This window comes from Leptopilina heterotoma, unplaced genomic scaffold (assembly GCF_015476425.1).
Source record: "Leptopilina heterotoma isolate Lh14 unplaced genomic scaffold, ASM1547642v1 Lhet_197, whole genome shotgun sequence".
Taxonomy (NCBI): domain Eukaryota; kingdom Metazoa; phylum Arthropoda; class Insecta; order Hymenoptera; family Figitidae; genus Leptopilina; species Leptopilina heterotoma.
Window position 1 is genome coordinate 377,646 of NW_025110913.1, and position 13,870 is coordinate 391,515.

The 13,870-nt window shown below is 22.5% G+C and overlaps 2 protein-coding genes across 4 annotated transcripts in view; one reads left to right on the forward strand and one right to left on the reverse strand.

The window, feature by feature from the left end:
• Positions 1 to 2,103, forward strand: part of LOC122500988 (LHFPL tetraspan subfamily member 6 protein-like) — a 36,930-nt gene extending 34,827 nt beyond the window's left edge. The window contains exon 5 of the mRNA XM_043610182.1: positions 1,201 to 2,103. Coding sequence (XP_043466117.1) covers positions 1,201 to 1,334 — 134 coding nt within the window. The 3' untranslated portion in view covers positions 1,335 to 2,103. The remainder of the gene's footprint in view (positions 1 to 1,200) is intronic.
• The window catches only part of LOC122500987 (band 7 protein AGAP004871-like), a 283,194-nt gene that overhangs the window by 92,466 nt on the left and 176,858 nt on the right, over positions 1 to 13,870 (reverse strand). The window lies entirely within an intron of this gene.

Genomic DNA, 13,870 nt, shown 5'->3' on the forward strand with positions numbered 1-13,870 from the left:
TTTTGACTAGTAATTTTGCCAAAATTATTTTACTAAATAAAATTCTTGCAAATAAACATCTAAGCAACAAAAGGCAACAACAAAATTAATTGTTTATAAACAATTTAATTTTTTAAAGCTCTTAGCTCCTGAAAACTCGAAAATTCGATTGTCTGCTAATTGGCGGATGGAGTATTTTGACTAGTAATTTTGCCAAAATTATTTTGTAAAAGTAAATTCTTGTAACTAAACAGCTAAGGAACAATAGGCAACAACAAAATTAATTTTTTATAAACAATTTAATTTTTTAAAGCTCTTAGCTCCTGAAAAGTCAAAATTTCGATTGTCTGCTAATTGGCGGATGGAGTATTTTGACTAGTAATTTTGCCAAAATTATTTTACTAAATAAAATTCTTGCAAATAAACATCTAAGCAACAAAAGGCAACAACAAAATTAATTGTTTATAAACAATTTAATTTTTTAAAGCTCTTAGCTCCTCAAAACCCGAAAATTCGATTGTCTGCTAATTGGCGGATGGAGTATTTTGACTAGTAATTTTGCCAAAATTATTTTGTAAAAGTAAATTCTTGTAACTAAACATCTAAGGAACAATAGGCAACAACAAAATTAATTGTTTATAAACAATTGATTTGTTGTTGCCTATTGTTCTGCTTTATAAAAAATGTTCTTTGAACCAATTAAAATTTTTATTTCATACAAAAAATTTTATTTGAATCCTACAATTTTTATTTGGACCAAAATAAATTATTTTAAGCATTAAATGTGTGTTTGAACCAAAAAATGTATTTCAATAATAAAATGTGTAATTGAACCAAAAACATTTCTTTGAACCAAATTTTTCCAATATTTTCGATAAAGTTTTATAACTTTTTCTGATTTTCCCGACCTAGGGAAACGCTCTTTAAAATTCAAATTAAACAGACGAGAAAAAATAACAAAAAAAAGATGACATTCAAAATAAAAAAGGTCAAAAAAAAGAAAAATTTCCATTACATCTCCCGTAATTACCATGGGATATTTTATTGAAGTGAAAATGATAAGAATGCTTTTGAATATCTTCTTTGTCCCTTAAGTGTGGAAGCATCTGTGAGAGTCTCCGAGTGCATTGAATCCCCTCATTCTCTCGTGACTGCTCTTTGAATTGGCAAGTAGTTCGAGTGGCGTAGGAGCTTATTTTTTTCTCTCTCTCTTTGTTTCAGGAAAGTGCTCGGTATCTTGGTCGAGTCATCTCATGGTTGGTTCTGTGGCTTTACTTATGCTGTGCTTTGGTCTGAGTTTTTGTGCTGCTCGACATAAGCCTTCTCATCCACACACGGATCCCCTGCGCATTTGACAATCAAGGTATTCGCAATCGATTCACGCGTACTCATCACCAAAGACAACAACCACCCTTTCATTCGTCACGGTCTGTTGATCCTGAAATCTACGAGGGACACTTTTTTCGACTTTTCAAAAAAAAAAAAAAATATCCTCCAACACGCTCTACTTTTTAAAGCGGATTAAAAAAAAAGTATTCCAAACTCGCATTTTTTTGCGGCTAAAAAATTCAAACTCGCATTTTTTTTGCGGGTGAAAAATTCGAGATAGTATATAATAGAATTCAACTGCGTAAAATGAGAATAGAGAAAAGTTCGTGACAATTCTTTTTCGCACAATCGTTGTGCGCGCGCGAGTATTTTGTCCAGGGAAGCGTTGTTACACGCGGTTTAGATTGCAAATTAGCATGCGACCAAAATGCGATTCAATTTAATCGCAGACTGCTAAATCAATAAGTCAGTATCGATTTGTCAATGAAAATTATTTATGAATTACAACCGCATTGTAATCGAAAAAAAGAAATTATTTCCAGAGATAAAAAAAAATGAAACTACGATGGTTATCTTTGAATGTTGTATAGATTTTTTAAAAAAAAATAGAAGGAAATTTTTTCAAAAAAGTATTTCAAATATGTCCATACAAAAAGGAAAAACTGAAATTCACAGTCTTCGAGATAAAAGCGGTAAAAGTAAAATAGCAATTGTATGAAAGAAATTTGTTGAAATTGAAAAAAAATATTTGTTTAAAAAATATTGGAAAAGAAACTTGTTTACAAAATATTGAAAAAAATATTTGTATCTAAAATATATTGAATAAAGTATTTGTTTAAAATAAATTTTAAAATTGTTTGTTTAAAAATATTTAATAAAACTTGTTTAGAAAATATTGAAAAAATATTTATTTAAAAAATTTTAAATACAACTTGTTTACAAAAGAAAAAATATATTTGTATTAAAAGTATGGAATAAAATATTTAAAAAAAACTTGTTTTCGAAATATTGAAAAAAATATTAGTTTACAAAATATTGAAAAAAAGATTTGTTCACAACAGGTACTGAATAAAGCATTTCTTTAAAAAATATTTTAAAAAACTTTTTTACAAAATATTGGAATAATATAGTTGTATTAAAAATATGGAATAAAATATTTATTTAAAATATTTTTAAAAATTTGGTTTACTATGTATTTATATAAAAAAAACTATTCGTTTTTACAAAATATTGAAAAATAATATTTGTTTACATAATATTGAAAAAATATTTGTTTCCAAAAAATTGAAAAAAATACTTGTTTACAAAATTTAATTTAAAAAAACTTTTAAATAATATTGTACCAAATTTATTAAAAAATAAAAACCAATTTTTTTCTAATCAATGGTAAGAACGGGATTTTTTCAATTTAAATTCAATTTTAGAACCTGATTGTTGATAAAATGCATTCTATACACTATTTATGAAAAAAGATTTCTCCCTTTTTTCCATAATATAAAAGAATATTGCATCAGTGAGAAATTTTTCCAACGGAACGCTTTATTAAACATTTTTTAAATTAAAAATATCGACAACAATGAAAGAATTCTTCCAAACGGAAAAAAAACTTGACTGTTTTTTTTTTTTGTTATTCTTTCTGTTTTATTTTTTGTTTTTTTTTAAATCAAGTACACGCTAGAAATAACAATCTGCAAGGAATAAAGTAACATTTTGTTTGTGTAATATTCTGGCAAAATAGAAGCAATTTCGCAGATTGCCCGAAGCAACAGGAAGTGATTTTATTGAAAAGAATCTACCAAGGTAAATAACCATGATATCTGTACGGAAACGTCTACCATTCAAGCATTGACAAAAAAAAAATTTGTAATTTTTCTGTTCTTCCCTTTCCATAAAACCCTTAGCCAAAAAAATAAAACAATAATTAAGTTGTGATGAAAATTTTCTTTAATTGCTCGTAGGATAGAAAATTAAATAATAGTTGGATAAAAAATCTTTGTTTGCTTCCATGTTTCCTAATTTTTTTAAGAATTTTTCTTTTCAAATGTTTTGATTTCTAATTTTAATAAATAATAGTTGAAATAATAAAAAATAATAAATTAATTAAATTCTAATTTAACATTTTGGAAATTAAATAATAAGAAAAATTAATTCAACAATATTGTTTTTAATTAAAAGTTAATTAAATATATCTAACTTAATTAGTTATTTTAATTTAATCTTCTAAAACATGAAATAGTTACATATAAAGTTAAGTTAAACTTTTTAGAAAAAATTAATTAAAATTGTATTGAAAATAATTTAATACCTGCGAAAAATTTTATTATTGATGAAAATTATTCATTTCTTGTAAAGAATTTCATTAAATTTTTTAAAAATAATACAATTCTTTTAAGAATTTTATTGAATCGTTTGAAAATACATAATTAAATTTTTTACAAAAATTTAAATAAAAATGTTTAATAAAAAATTGAATTTCTGCGAAGAATTATACTAATGGTCTTAGAATAATTAAATTCTTTGAAAGGATTTTATGAAATTTTTTTAAAATAATTGAATTTTTGCGGAGAATTTCGTTTAATTTTTCTTGAATAATTGAATTTTTTCTAAAAATATTATTAAAATTATATTAAAAATTATTGAATTTCTTCGAAAAAGTTTCTTATAATTTTTAAAATAATTGAATCCTTACGAACAATTTTATTAAATTTTTTGAAAATAATTGAATTGTTTTATAAAATTTTATGAACATTTCTGAAAATAATTAAATTCTTTAAATGATTTTAATTAGAATTGTATTAAAATAATTGAATACCTGCGCAAAATTTTATTATTCTTGAAAATTATTTAATTCTTGCGAAGAAATTCATTAAATTTTTTAAACATAATTCAATTTTTTGAAGAATTTTATTGAATCTTTTGAAAATAATTAATTTTTTGCAGAAATTTAATTAAAATTGTTTAATAAATAAACGAATTTCTACGAAGAATTATATTAAAATTTTAAAAATAATTAAATTCTTTGAAAGGATTTTATCAAATTTTTTGAAAATAATTGAATTTCTGCGGAGAAATTCATTTAATTTTTCTTAAATAATTGCATTTTTCGAGAAATTTGATGAAAATTGTATTAAAAATAATTGAAATTCTACCAAGAATTTTATTAATAGTTTTGAAAATAATTGAATTTTTGTAAATTTTTAAACATAATTGGATTTCTGCAAAGAATATTATTTAAATTATTTTTTTTAAAAATTGAATTGTTACGCAAAGAATTTCATTAAAATTTTTGAAAATAATTAAATTCTTTAAATAACATTAATTAAAATTGTATTGGAAATAATTAAATTCTTATAAAAAAATTTTATAAGTTTTAAAAATAATTGAATTTTTTTGCGAAATTTTATTAAAATTGTATTGAAAGTAATTGAATTCTTAAAAAGAATTTTTTTATCGAATTACTTAATTTTATCTCCCGACCAAGAAAAGAAAATCATCAACTTCACTAATTACTACCATAAAAAATAATTGTCAATTCATAGAGCTTTATGTACAGTTTTTACAATTTTCTTCCAAAACAAAAATTATGTCTTAGAAAAGTTTAAAATTTACATACATAGAAAACATTTTATCAAATATCAAGGAGAATTTGACAAAAAAAAGAGAATTCTCCTTCTGGTATGTATATGAGTTCAATATAATAAAAGTTTGATTTCAAAAGAAAATTCAGTTTTCGTGCTGACTCGGAACACATACGACTCTTTTTTTTTATTTTTTATTGCAATATGGGAATCCATATACGATCTCAAGCGACATTCATACGTCGACCATTGCTGACGTAAATCACACATATATGCAAAAATTTTTTCACCCCCTTTATATATAGAAAAAAATAGTTTCAACATTTTTTTTTTTTGGTAACGAATCACGATTAAATGTACATTCCGTTCACTTTTAATATTAATGTTTTTTTCACCCTTTACTTTGTAACACACAAAAAACTGAATATCAAGATTGATAATCAAATTAAGTCCGCAGTGACAACTTTTTATTTTACGAATAAAATTTTTGCATTCCAGGGAACTTGTGATCCGAAATAAAAATAAATATTGTCGTGTGTACAAAAACTAAAAAAAATTAATATTTCAAATTTTCCCTAAAGTGTTATTATTTTTTATTTAGGTATTTATTTTATTAATTTTCTTAACAATTTTCAAAAATATATGTTCGTTTCGCTATTATAAACATTTTGAAAAAGAGATTGTAATTGTAATTAAATTAATTGAATGTAATTAATTTTCGAAAATAGTAAATTTCTTCTATAATTAAAAATTAATTTCTGTCTCGGAAGCTTTTCCATCAGACTTTCTTTTCTTCACGCTGTTTTTTAAATACATGGAAGTTACGTCATTAAGTATTTAATTATCAGCTTTAGAATTACTTCCCATTATTATTTTCAAGTAAAGAACATTTTTCGTTCCTGTTGCTAGAATAACAATAACAAAAAAAAAAAAAAAAAAAAAAAAAAAAAAACACACTCAAAAGCAAGGCAATTATTAAAGTTTGTGAATTATTCATGATTGACGATAATTGGGAGCAAGAGAGTGCCAATAATGATCTCGTTAACACTCTTTTCAATATTCTAACGCACAGCTGAAAAAAAAAGTAAAAAAATAAAAAGTAACGGTAATAAAAAAAAAAAAACAAGTATTGTTGACTCACAATTCTCGTTTTGGCAATTAGTTGCTTCTTCCCTCACGAATGAGAGCACTGGTCCTGACTAATTGAGACATCCAACACGTGCACTACCGAGGCTAAATTAGCGTAATACTGGAACACGTGCCTCTACAGGCCATTCTTCTCGTTCTTAGACGTGTGCGGTATGCGCAATTTATGTCACGGAATATCGATGTTAGAGAATCTAATGCGCCGCAAGCACGTTCTCTTATCTCCTGAATCATAAACGCCAGAAATTACGTTCAGCGTATAATCCAAAGTGATTAATATATATGTTAAAATTCTTGTACAATATTATATATGCACAGAAATTAGAGTACACCTCTCTCTTTTTTGAAAAAAAAAAAAAAATACAAATTAGTGAATTTTTATAATTTTAAGTTTCGATAAATATTGAATTTGCTTTTGATTAAAATTAAAATAAGTTGAAATTCATTTAATTAAAATTTTCAATACACTTAATTACAAGTCGATAAAAAGCGAAATTTTTAAAAATTTAATTTAACTTCAAAATTATCATTCATTAAAAGTTGGATCATTTGAAACTTAAATTAAAACTTGAATAAAATTTAAATTTTGATTAATTGGAATTTGAATTGAATTAAATTTTAATTACCATGCAAATAAAAATTAAAAAAATTAATAAAATAAATTCAAAATAACCATACAATAAAAGTTGGATCATTTGAAACCTAAATTAAAACTTAAATAAAATTTAAATTTTGATCAATTGGAATTTGAATTGAATTAAATTTTAATTAAACAGAAATTTAACCAAATTTTGATTTGTTTTTAAATAATAAAAATTAGAATTCATTCAAAGTTGGATTATTTGGAGAAAATAAATTTAAACTGGAATTATTTTTAATTTAAATTATAAATTTAAACATTAAATTAAAATTTAAATGTTGATCATTTGAATTTTGAATTTAATTGTAGTTTAAATAAATTGCAATTTCATTAAAAGAATAAAAATTAGGATCGATATCAAGCTGGTTCACTAGAAAATTAAATTGAATTTGGAATAAAATTTAAATTTTGATAGATTGAAACTTGAATTGAATTAAATATTAAATAAATTAAAATTTATTGGTCACTCAAATCAAATTTAAATTCTGATCGATTGCAATTTTAATTGAATTGAAATTTAAATAAATTTTCATTTTTTTTATCAATAAAAATTAGGATTCGTTCAATTTTTATCAATTGAAATTTGAATTTACTTAAATTTTAATTAAATGGAGAATTAAATAAATTCTGATTTGTTTTGAATGAATATAAATTAGAATTCATTCAAATTTTTTGAAAATTAAATTAAAATTGAAATTACATTTTAATTGAATTGAAATGAAATAAAAAATTTAATCAAATTTTAATTTGGAAGGAATCAAATTGAATTACATTTTACTTCAATTCAAGTTGCATTGAAATTTAAATAAAATCAACATTTTGATCAATTAAAAAAATTGAATTGAAATTAAAATTGGAATAAATTTTTTTTTTTTTTGAACGATTAAAATTTGACTAAAATAAAATTGAATTTCTGCGGAGAATTTCATTTAATTTTTCTTAAATAATTGAATTTTTTCTAGAAATTTTATTAAAATTGTATTAAAAATTACCTATTAAATTCCTGCGAAAAATTTTCTTATAATTTTTTAAATACTTGAATCCTTACGAACAATTTTATTACATTTTTTGAAAATAATTGAATTGTTTTATAAAATTTTATAAACATTTTTGAAAATAATTAAATTCTTTACAAAAAATTAATTAAAATTGTAGGTTGAAAATATTTGAATACCTGCGCAAAATTTTATTATTAATGAAAATTATTTAATTCTTGCGAAGAGAATTTCATTAAATTCATATTTTGAACGATTAAAATTTGACTTAAATAAAATTTTAATTAAATTGAAATTGAATTGAAATTTGAATAAAATTCTTATTTTGTTTGATTAAAATTTGAAGTGAATTAAATTTATACTTGCATTGAAATTCAATTAATAGGTACTTAAATAAAATTTTAATTTTGTTCGATTAACATTTGAATTGAATTACATTTCAATTAAACTTAAATTTAAATGAACAGTTTAATCGATTAAAATTTTAATTGAAATTGAAATAAAATTTTTATTTTGATGGATAGTAATATAAATTGAATTAAATTTCAGTTGAATTGAAATTTAAACAAACAGTATTTTAAAAAAATAAAAATTACGATTTATTTGAAGTTAATTCCATTGAAAATTGAATTAAAATTAGGTTTTTACAATTTTTGAATTTTTCTTTTTATTAAAAATAATTTAATGTTTATAAACCCGTAAATAAAGTTTTTTGAAAGAATCGAAATTTCCTAAAATTCTATTAAAAATAATATTGGATTCTTAAAATTGTTTTCAGTTCTTTGTTTTTATTTGTTTTTAAATATTTCAATTTCTTTAATTGAAATTTTTTTAAAATTCCCCAACAGTAAAAATAATTATTTTTAAAACTAGGTTTTTAAAATACTTGAATTCAATTTTTGTTAAAAATAATTGAATTTTTATGTACAAGTAATTACATTTTTTATGTATTTTCTTCTTTTCAATTTTTCAATTATTCGGATTTTTTAATTTTAATATTTTAATTGGAATTTTTCAAAAAGAATGAAAAAAAGTTTGCTACAGTAAAAAATTTGATTTTTAAAATTAGACTTTAATTTACATTCTATTTATATATAATATTTACATTGTATTTTTTAAAGATAACTGAAATTTTATAAATAAGTACAACTAATTAAAATTTTTTGAAATAATTGAAATCTTCTTAAATTCTATTAAAAAGAATGTAATATTTTTTAGAGTATTTTATTGTAATTTTTTTGATAATTGAGGGAAGTTAATCAGAATAATTAATTGCATTTTTGAAATATTTAGACAACCTGAAAGTTTCAAGGCAAATGTTTCCTTCTAAAAATAACATTAATTAATAAAATATGACTGGTGAAGTAATAATTATAATATTACTAAAATAACAATTATATAATTCCTTGCATATAATGAAAGAATATCGTAGAATGCAAATATTTCCGTATTATTTTACGCACGAATTCATTGTTTTATAATACCTACTATACATACATATATATTTTTATACGTATATGAAATTTAAAGTTGAAAATTGAAATGTAGAAACTTTAATTAAATTTAACGGGGAAAATTGTAGAATGATTTTATTTGTTGGCCTCACTAGTGACTTTTGTATATTTATATAGAAAGAGGGAAATTCGGACTTTTCGACGTTGTTTCGTTACAGGTTGTATTTTGTTTCTATATATATATATATATATATATATATATATATATATTGTATAGAATAGGAACGACTGATCGCAATTTCACGTTCGTTTCACGTTTCGCTTGAAATCGTCGGGCAACTACTTTCAACGAGTTTCACATCGAAGTGAAATTACAAAGTTTCAAGATGGCACACGCCTACAGGATTGCACGAATATTTAATTGAAGGTCATGTTACTTCGAAACTTCACGCCTTTAATCCTTTCACTATCTCCTTTACTCCAACTTTTAGTTTCCCTCTGATAACAAATTTAAAGTCTAGTAGTTCACCTCCCTTTTGCTGTGCGCGTTTACACGTCACTCCTTTGTGTTATTTAATTACATAAAATTTTTAAATCAATTAAACATTTACAAAAAAAAATAAATATCAATCTTTAGTAGATTATATATTTTTTAACAGCTGAATTTTGGTTTTTTTCAATTTGCTCTCTAAATTTTAATTAGCAAAATTACTAATTTGAAAATTGAAATAGTTACTGACTTTCTGCTTACGAATTAGTAAATTTTACTAATTTATTAGTAAAATGTACGAATTCAAAAGCAAGAATTCAGTCACCAATATTCAAATTAGTAAACGTTTTTGCTAATTCAAATTTAAAACGATAGATTCTAAAATTGAAATTAAAGCATTTTACTTTAAAACTATAAATTAAATTTTTCATAACTATAAAACATGAAGATATCGATAACTCCGAGTCAAAGACTCGGAGTCTTATAATAATTAAAAATGACCGAGTCATAAAATCATTATCAATTTAATTATTATTTACAAGAATTTTTAACTAAAATTCTTCTTTAAATCAATTATTTTTAATAATTTTCGAAAAAAGTTTTTTGACCATTTTCAAATCCATTTGTTGGCAATATTCAATTTCACGAAATTTCAATTATTCATAAATTCTTCAATTAAATAAATATTGGAAAATAAAAACTTAAAATAATATGAAAAAAATTCAATTAAACTTTCTCAAAAAAATTAATTTAAAAAATTCACGTTATTTTTAATATTTAATTATAATCTAAAATTTTAACTAAAATTAATTTCTAAATTCATTTTTATTAGAAAATTCTACTCGAATTCAATTATTTAAATACAAAATTAAATAATTTATTGAATAAAATTGAATGTTTCTTAAAATTCAATTCTGGTAAAGAATATTTTATCAACAAATTTTTAAATAATTGAATTCTATCAATGAATTTTAATAAAAATTTTAAGAATAATTACATTTCTACACAAATTCGATTAAAATTGTATTAAAAAATAATTGAAATTCTGCAATGAGATTTATTATTTGTGAAAAATAATTAAATCCCTAAAAAGAATGTTATTACTTTTAAACAATATTTTATTGTTACCAAGAATATTACTACATTTGAAAATAATTGAATTTCTGCAATAATTTGTAACTTTTACAAAATTGAATTTATTTTCGTGTTTTTAACTAAACATCTTCTATAAATCTATTATTTTTAATAATTTTTGAGAAAGTTCTTTGAGAATTTTCAAATTCATTTGTTTGCAATTCAATTTTACAAAATTTCAATTATTCGTAAATTCTTCAATTAAATATATATTAGAAAATAAAAACTTAAAATAATTTCGAAAAAAAATCCGCAATTAACCCCTTCACAGTCGAGTGAAAATAAAGTTTTTGTGCCATAAGTGTTCAAAAAAATTTTTTTTTTAAAAATAATGATATTGTCATATTATATGTTTTTGAGGTCACTGATTCAAAATCCGTGGTCGAAAAGCCAAAATTCAAAATGGCGGCTTCAAAATATCCACCAAAAAAACTTAAAAAGTTAACGAATTCGTTAACTTAAAAATTTTTTTTTAGCTTTTTTAAAGCAGCCATTTTAAATTTTGAATTTTTGACCACGGATTTGGAATCAGCGACCTAGAAAACCCCCGAGTAGGCATTTTAAGGTATTTTTAGACAGATTCGTTAACTTAAAAATTTTTTTGGGCGCCATTTTGAAGCCGCTATTTTGAATTTTGAATTTTCGACAACGGATTTGGATTCAGCGACCCTGAAAACCCCCGAGTAAGGATTTTTAGCCATATTCGTTAACTTTTAAATGTCTTTTTTTTCGATGGCCCTATAGAGCCCATGGACATACAGGGCACGACATTTTTATGGCTCTATAGAGCCCACTGACAGTGAAGGGGTTAAAGTTTCTCAAAAAAAAATTAATTCCACAGAATTGTTAGTTAAAAATAGGAAAAATTTTAATTTTCAAAAATTTTATACTAAAACCTTTTTGAAATTCAATTATTTCTTAAAAATTACGCTCTGATGCTTTTAATATTCAATTATAATTTAAAATTTTAACTGAAATCCATTTTTAAATCAATGTTTATGGGAAAATTCTACTGGAATTCAATTATTTAAATACAAAAATAACAATTTATTAAATAATTGCATGTTTCTTAAAATTGAATTCTCATAAAGAATGTTATCTATAAATTTTTAACTAACTGAATTCGTTTGACAAATTTTAATAAAATTTTTAATAATTTTTTTGAGGAATTCGATTAAAATTGTATTAAAAATAATTGAAATTCTGCAATGAGTTTTATTATTCATGAAAATAATTAAATTACTAAAAGGAATTTTATTATTTACGAAAATAATTGAATCCCCGTAAAAATTTTATTATTTATGAAAATAATTGAATGATTGCGAAGAAGTTTATAAAAAAAATTTGTAAATAATGAAATTCTTGTGAAATTTGTATTATTTTTTGAAAATAATTAAAAGTTTGTGTAGAATTTTATTAAATTTTTTTTTTAAATGATTGAATTCTTTAGGAAAATTTTATTAAAATAGTAGATATTGAAAATCATTGAATTGAGGAAATTTTTTGAAAATAATTGATATTTTGCCAAAAATTTTATTAAAACTTTTGAAAATAATTGAATTTCGGAGAATAATTTTATTATCTCCTAAAGATAATTGAAATTTTGATGAGAATTTAAAAAAATTTTGGAACATAATTGAATTTTTGCAATCATTTGTAATTTCTCTAAAATTATCCAAATTATATCGTACAATTTACTAACTTTTCATTCTTTTTGAATCAAATTACGGACTTTACGGAACTTTTAAAAAAAACGGACTTTTATAGACTTCAAGCAAAGTTACGGACTTTTACGGGATATACGGACCTAGTTCGAACCCTGTGTTTATAAATTTTTATAAATCTTCTTAAATCCAAATTCATGAATTCAAAATTATTTCATTATTGTTATAATTGTTATTTTTCAAACAATGATACAATAATAATTTTATTGAAACCGAATTTTGAAGATAGGCAATAATAAGAAGACTGTGAATTTTAGTTTTAGATATATAAATAAATATGTATATGAATATAATATACTGAAATGTTAAGAATCACACACAGTAGTAGTTTTGAGAGGCTCATAAAAAAGGGGAATACCAACACTTTAGTGTAATATGGCTACAGAAAGGGCATTCAACGATTTTACCAGATGTTACGCAGAAGTTGTGTATAGCAAAACCGGTAATGACGTAAGCCATACCCATATGCTTTAGCCATATCCTGATTCTGGCTGTTGATAGCTGTTCAAGATATGGAGAGGTTTACGATAGAATCGTACGTACGGTATGGGGCATTAATGGTGCTGAATATTCTAGACTTTACTACAAAACTAAGATACGAAAATGATACAGATCTTAATAAATGGAGGAGAGTTTACATGCAAAAAAAAGGCTCAAAAATAATATTCAAATCTCAAAACGTAAATTACTAAATTTTCAAAGTTTCATCGAATTTTACTTTTTTTACTTTCATAAGAAAAATTCTGAATAGAAATTCTAATTACCTCTTTTTGTTCCGAATTTTTCTTTTTTAGAAAACAATGTTGCCACAAAAATTGAATTCTTTTCTCCCTGATTCTCTGTAAATAAAAATGCTTTTTCTTATTATTTTTCTTATATTAACTTAAATAAAAAACAATTGATAAGTAGCTTACTTTTCAATTTGAAACAACAATTTAAGTCATAACTTTAGGACTTAAAACAATACTCTGAAGGCTAAGATTCAAAAATGTTTCAAATATAAACGGTTTTAGTCAAAAGGGCACTAAAAATATGATTTACTTTTTTACAGTGTAATTATTTGTACAATTAATATAACATATTAATTAATTAATTAACTTTAATTAGTGCAGTATTCTACATTAATTAAAAATATCCAAAATCCAAAAAACATCTCCACAATCCTTCTCCCCCTTAAAAAACATAAACTTCGTTAGATTTTCCCAAAACCTTTTTTTCTACATTGTAATAAATAACTCGCAGTATTTTAAATATTATAAAATGAGGCACATTACATCCACATGTGAATGAGTATTAGTGCGTGCGTGAGTTAGGAAAATGCGAAAGCTTTTTTAAAGCACAATAAAGTCCTTAATGCACCATGCTGTACCATTAAAAAAAAAAAAACGAGAGAGTAAGAGA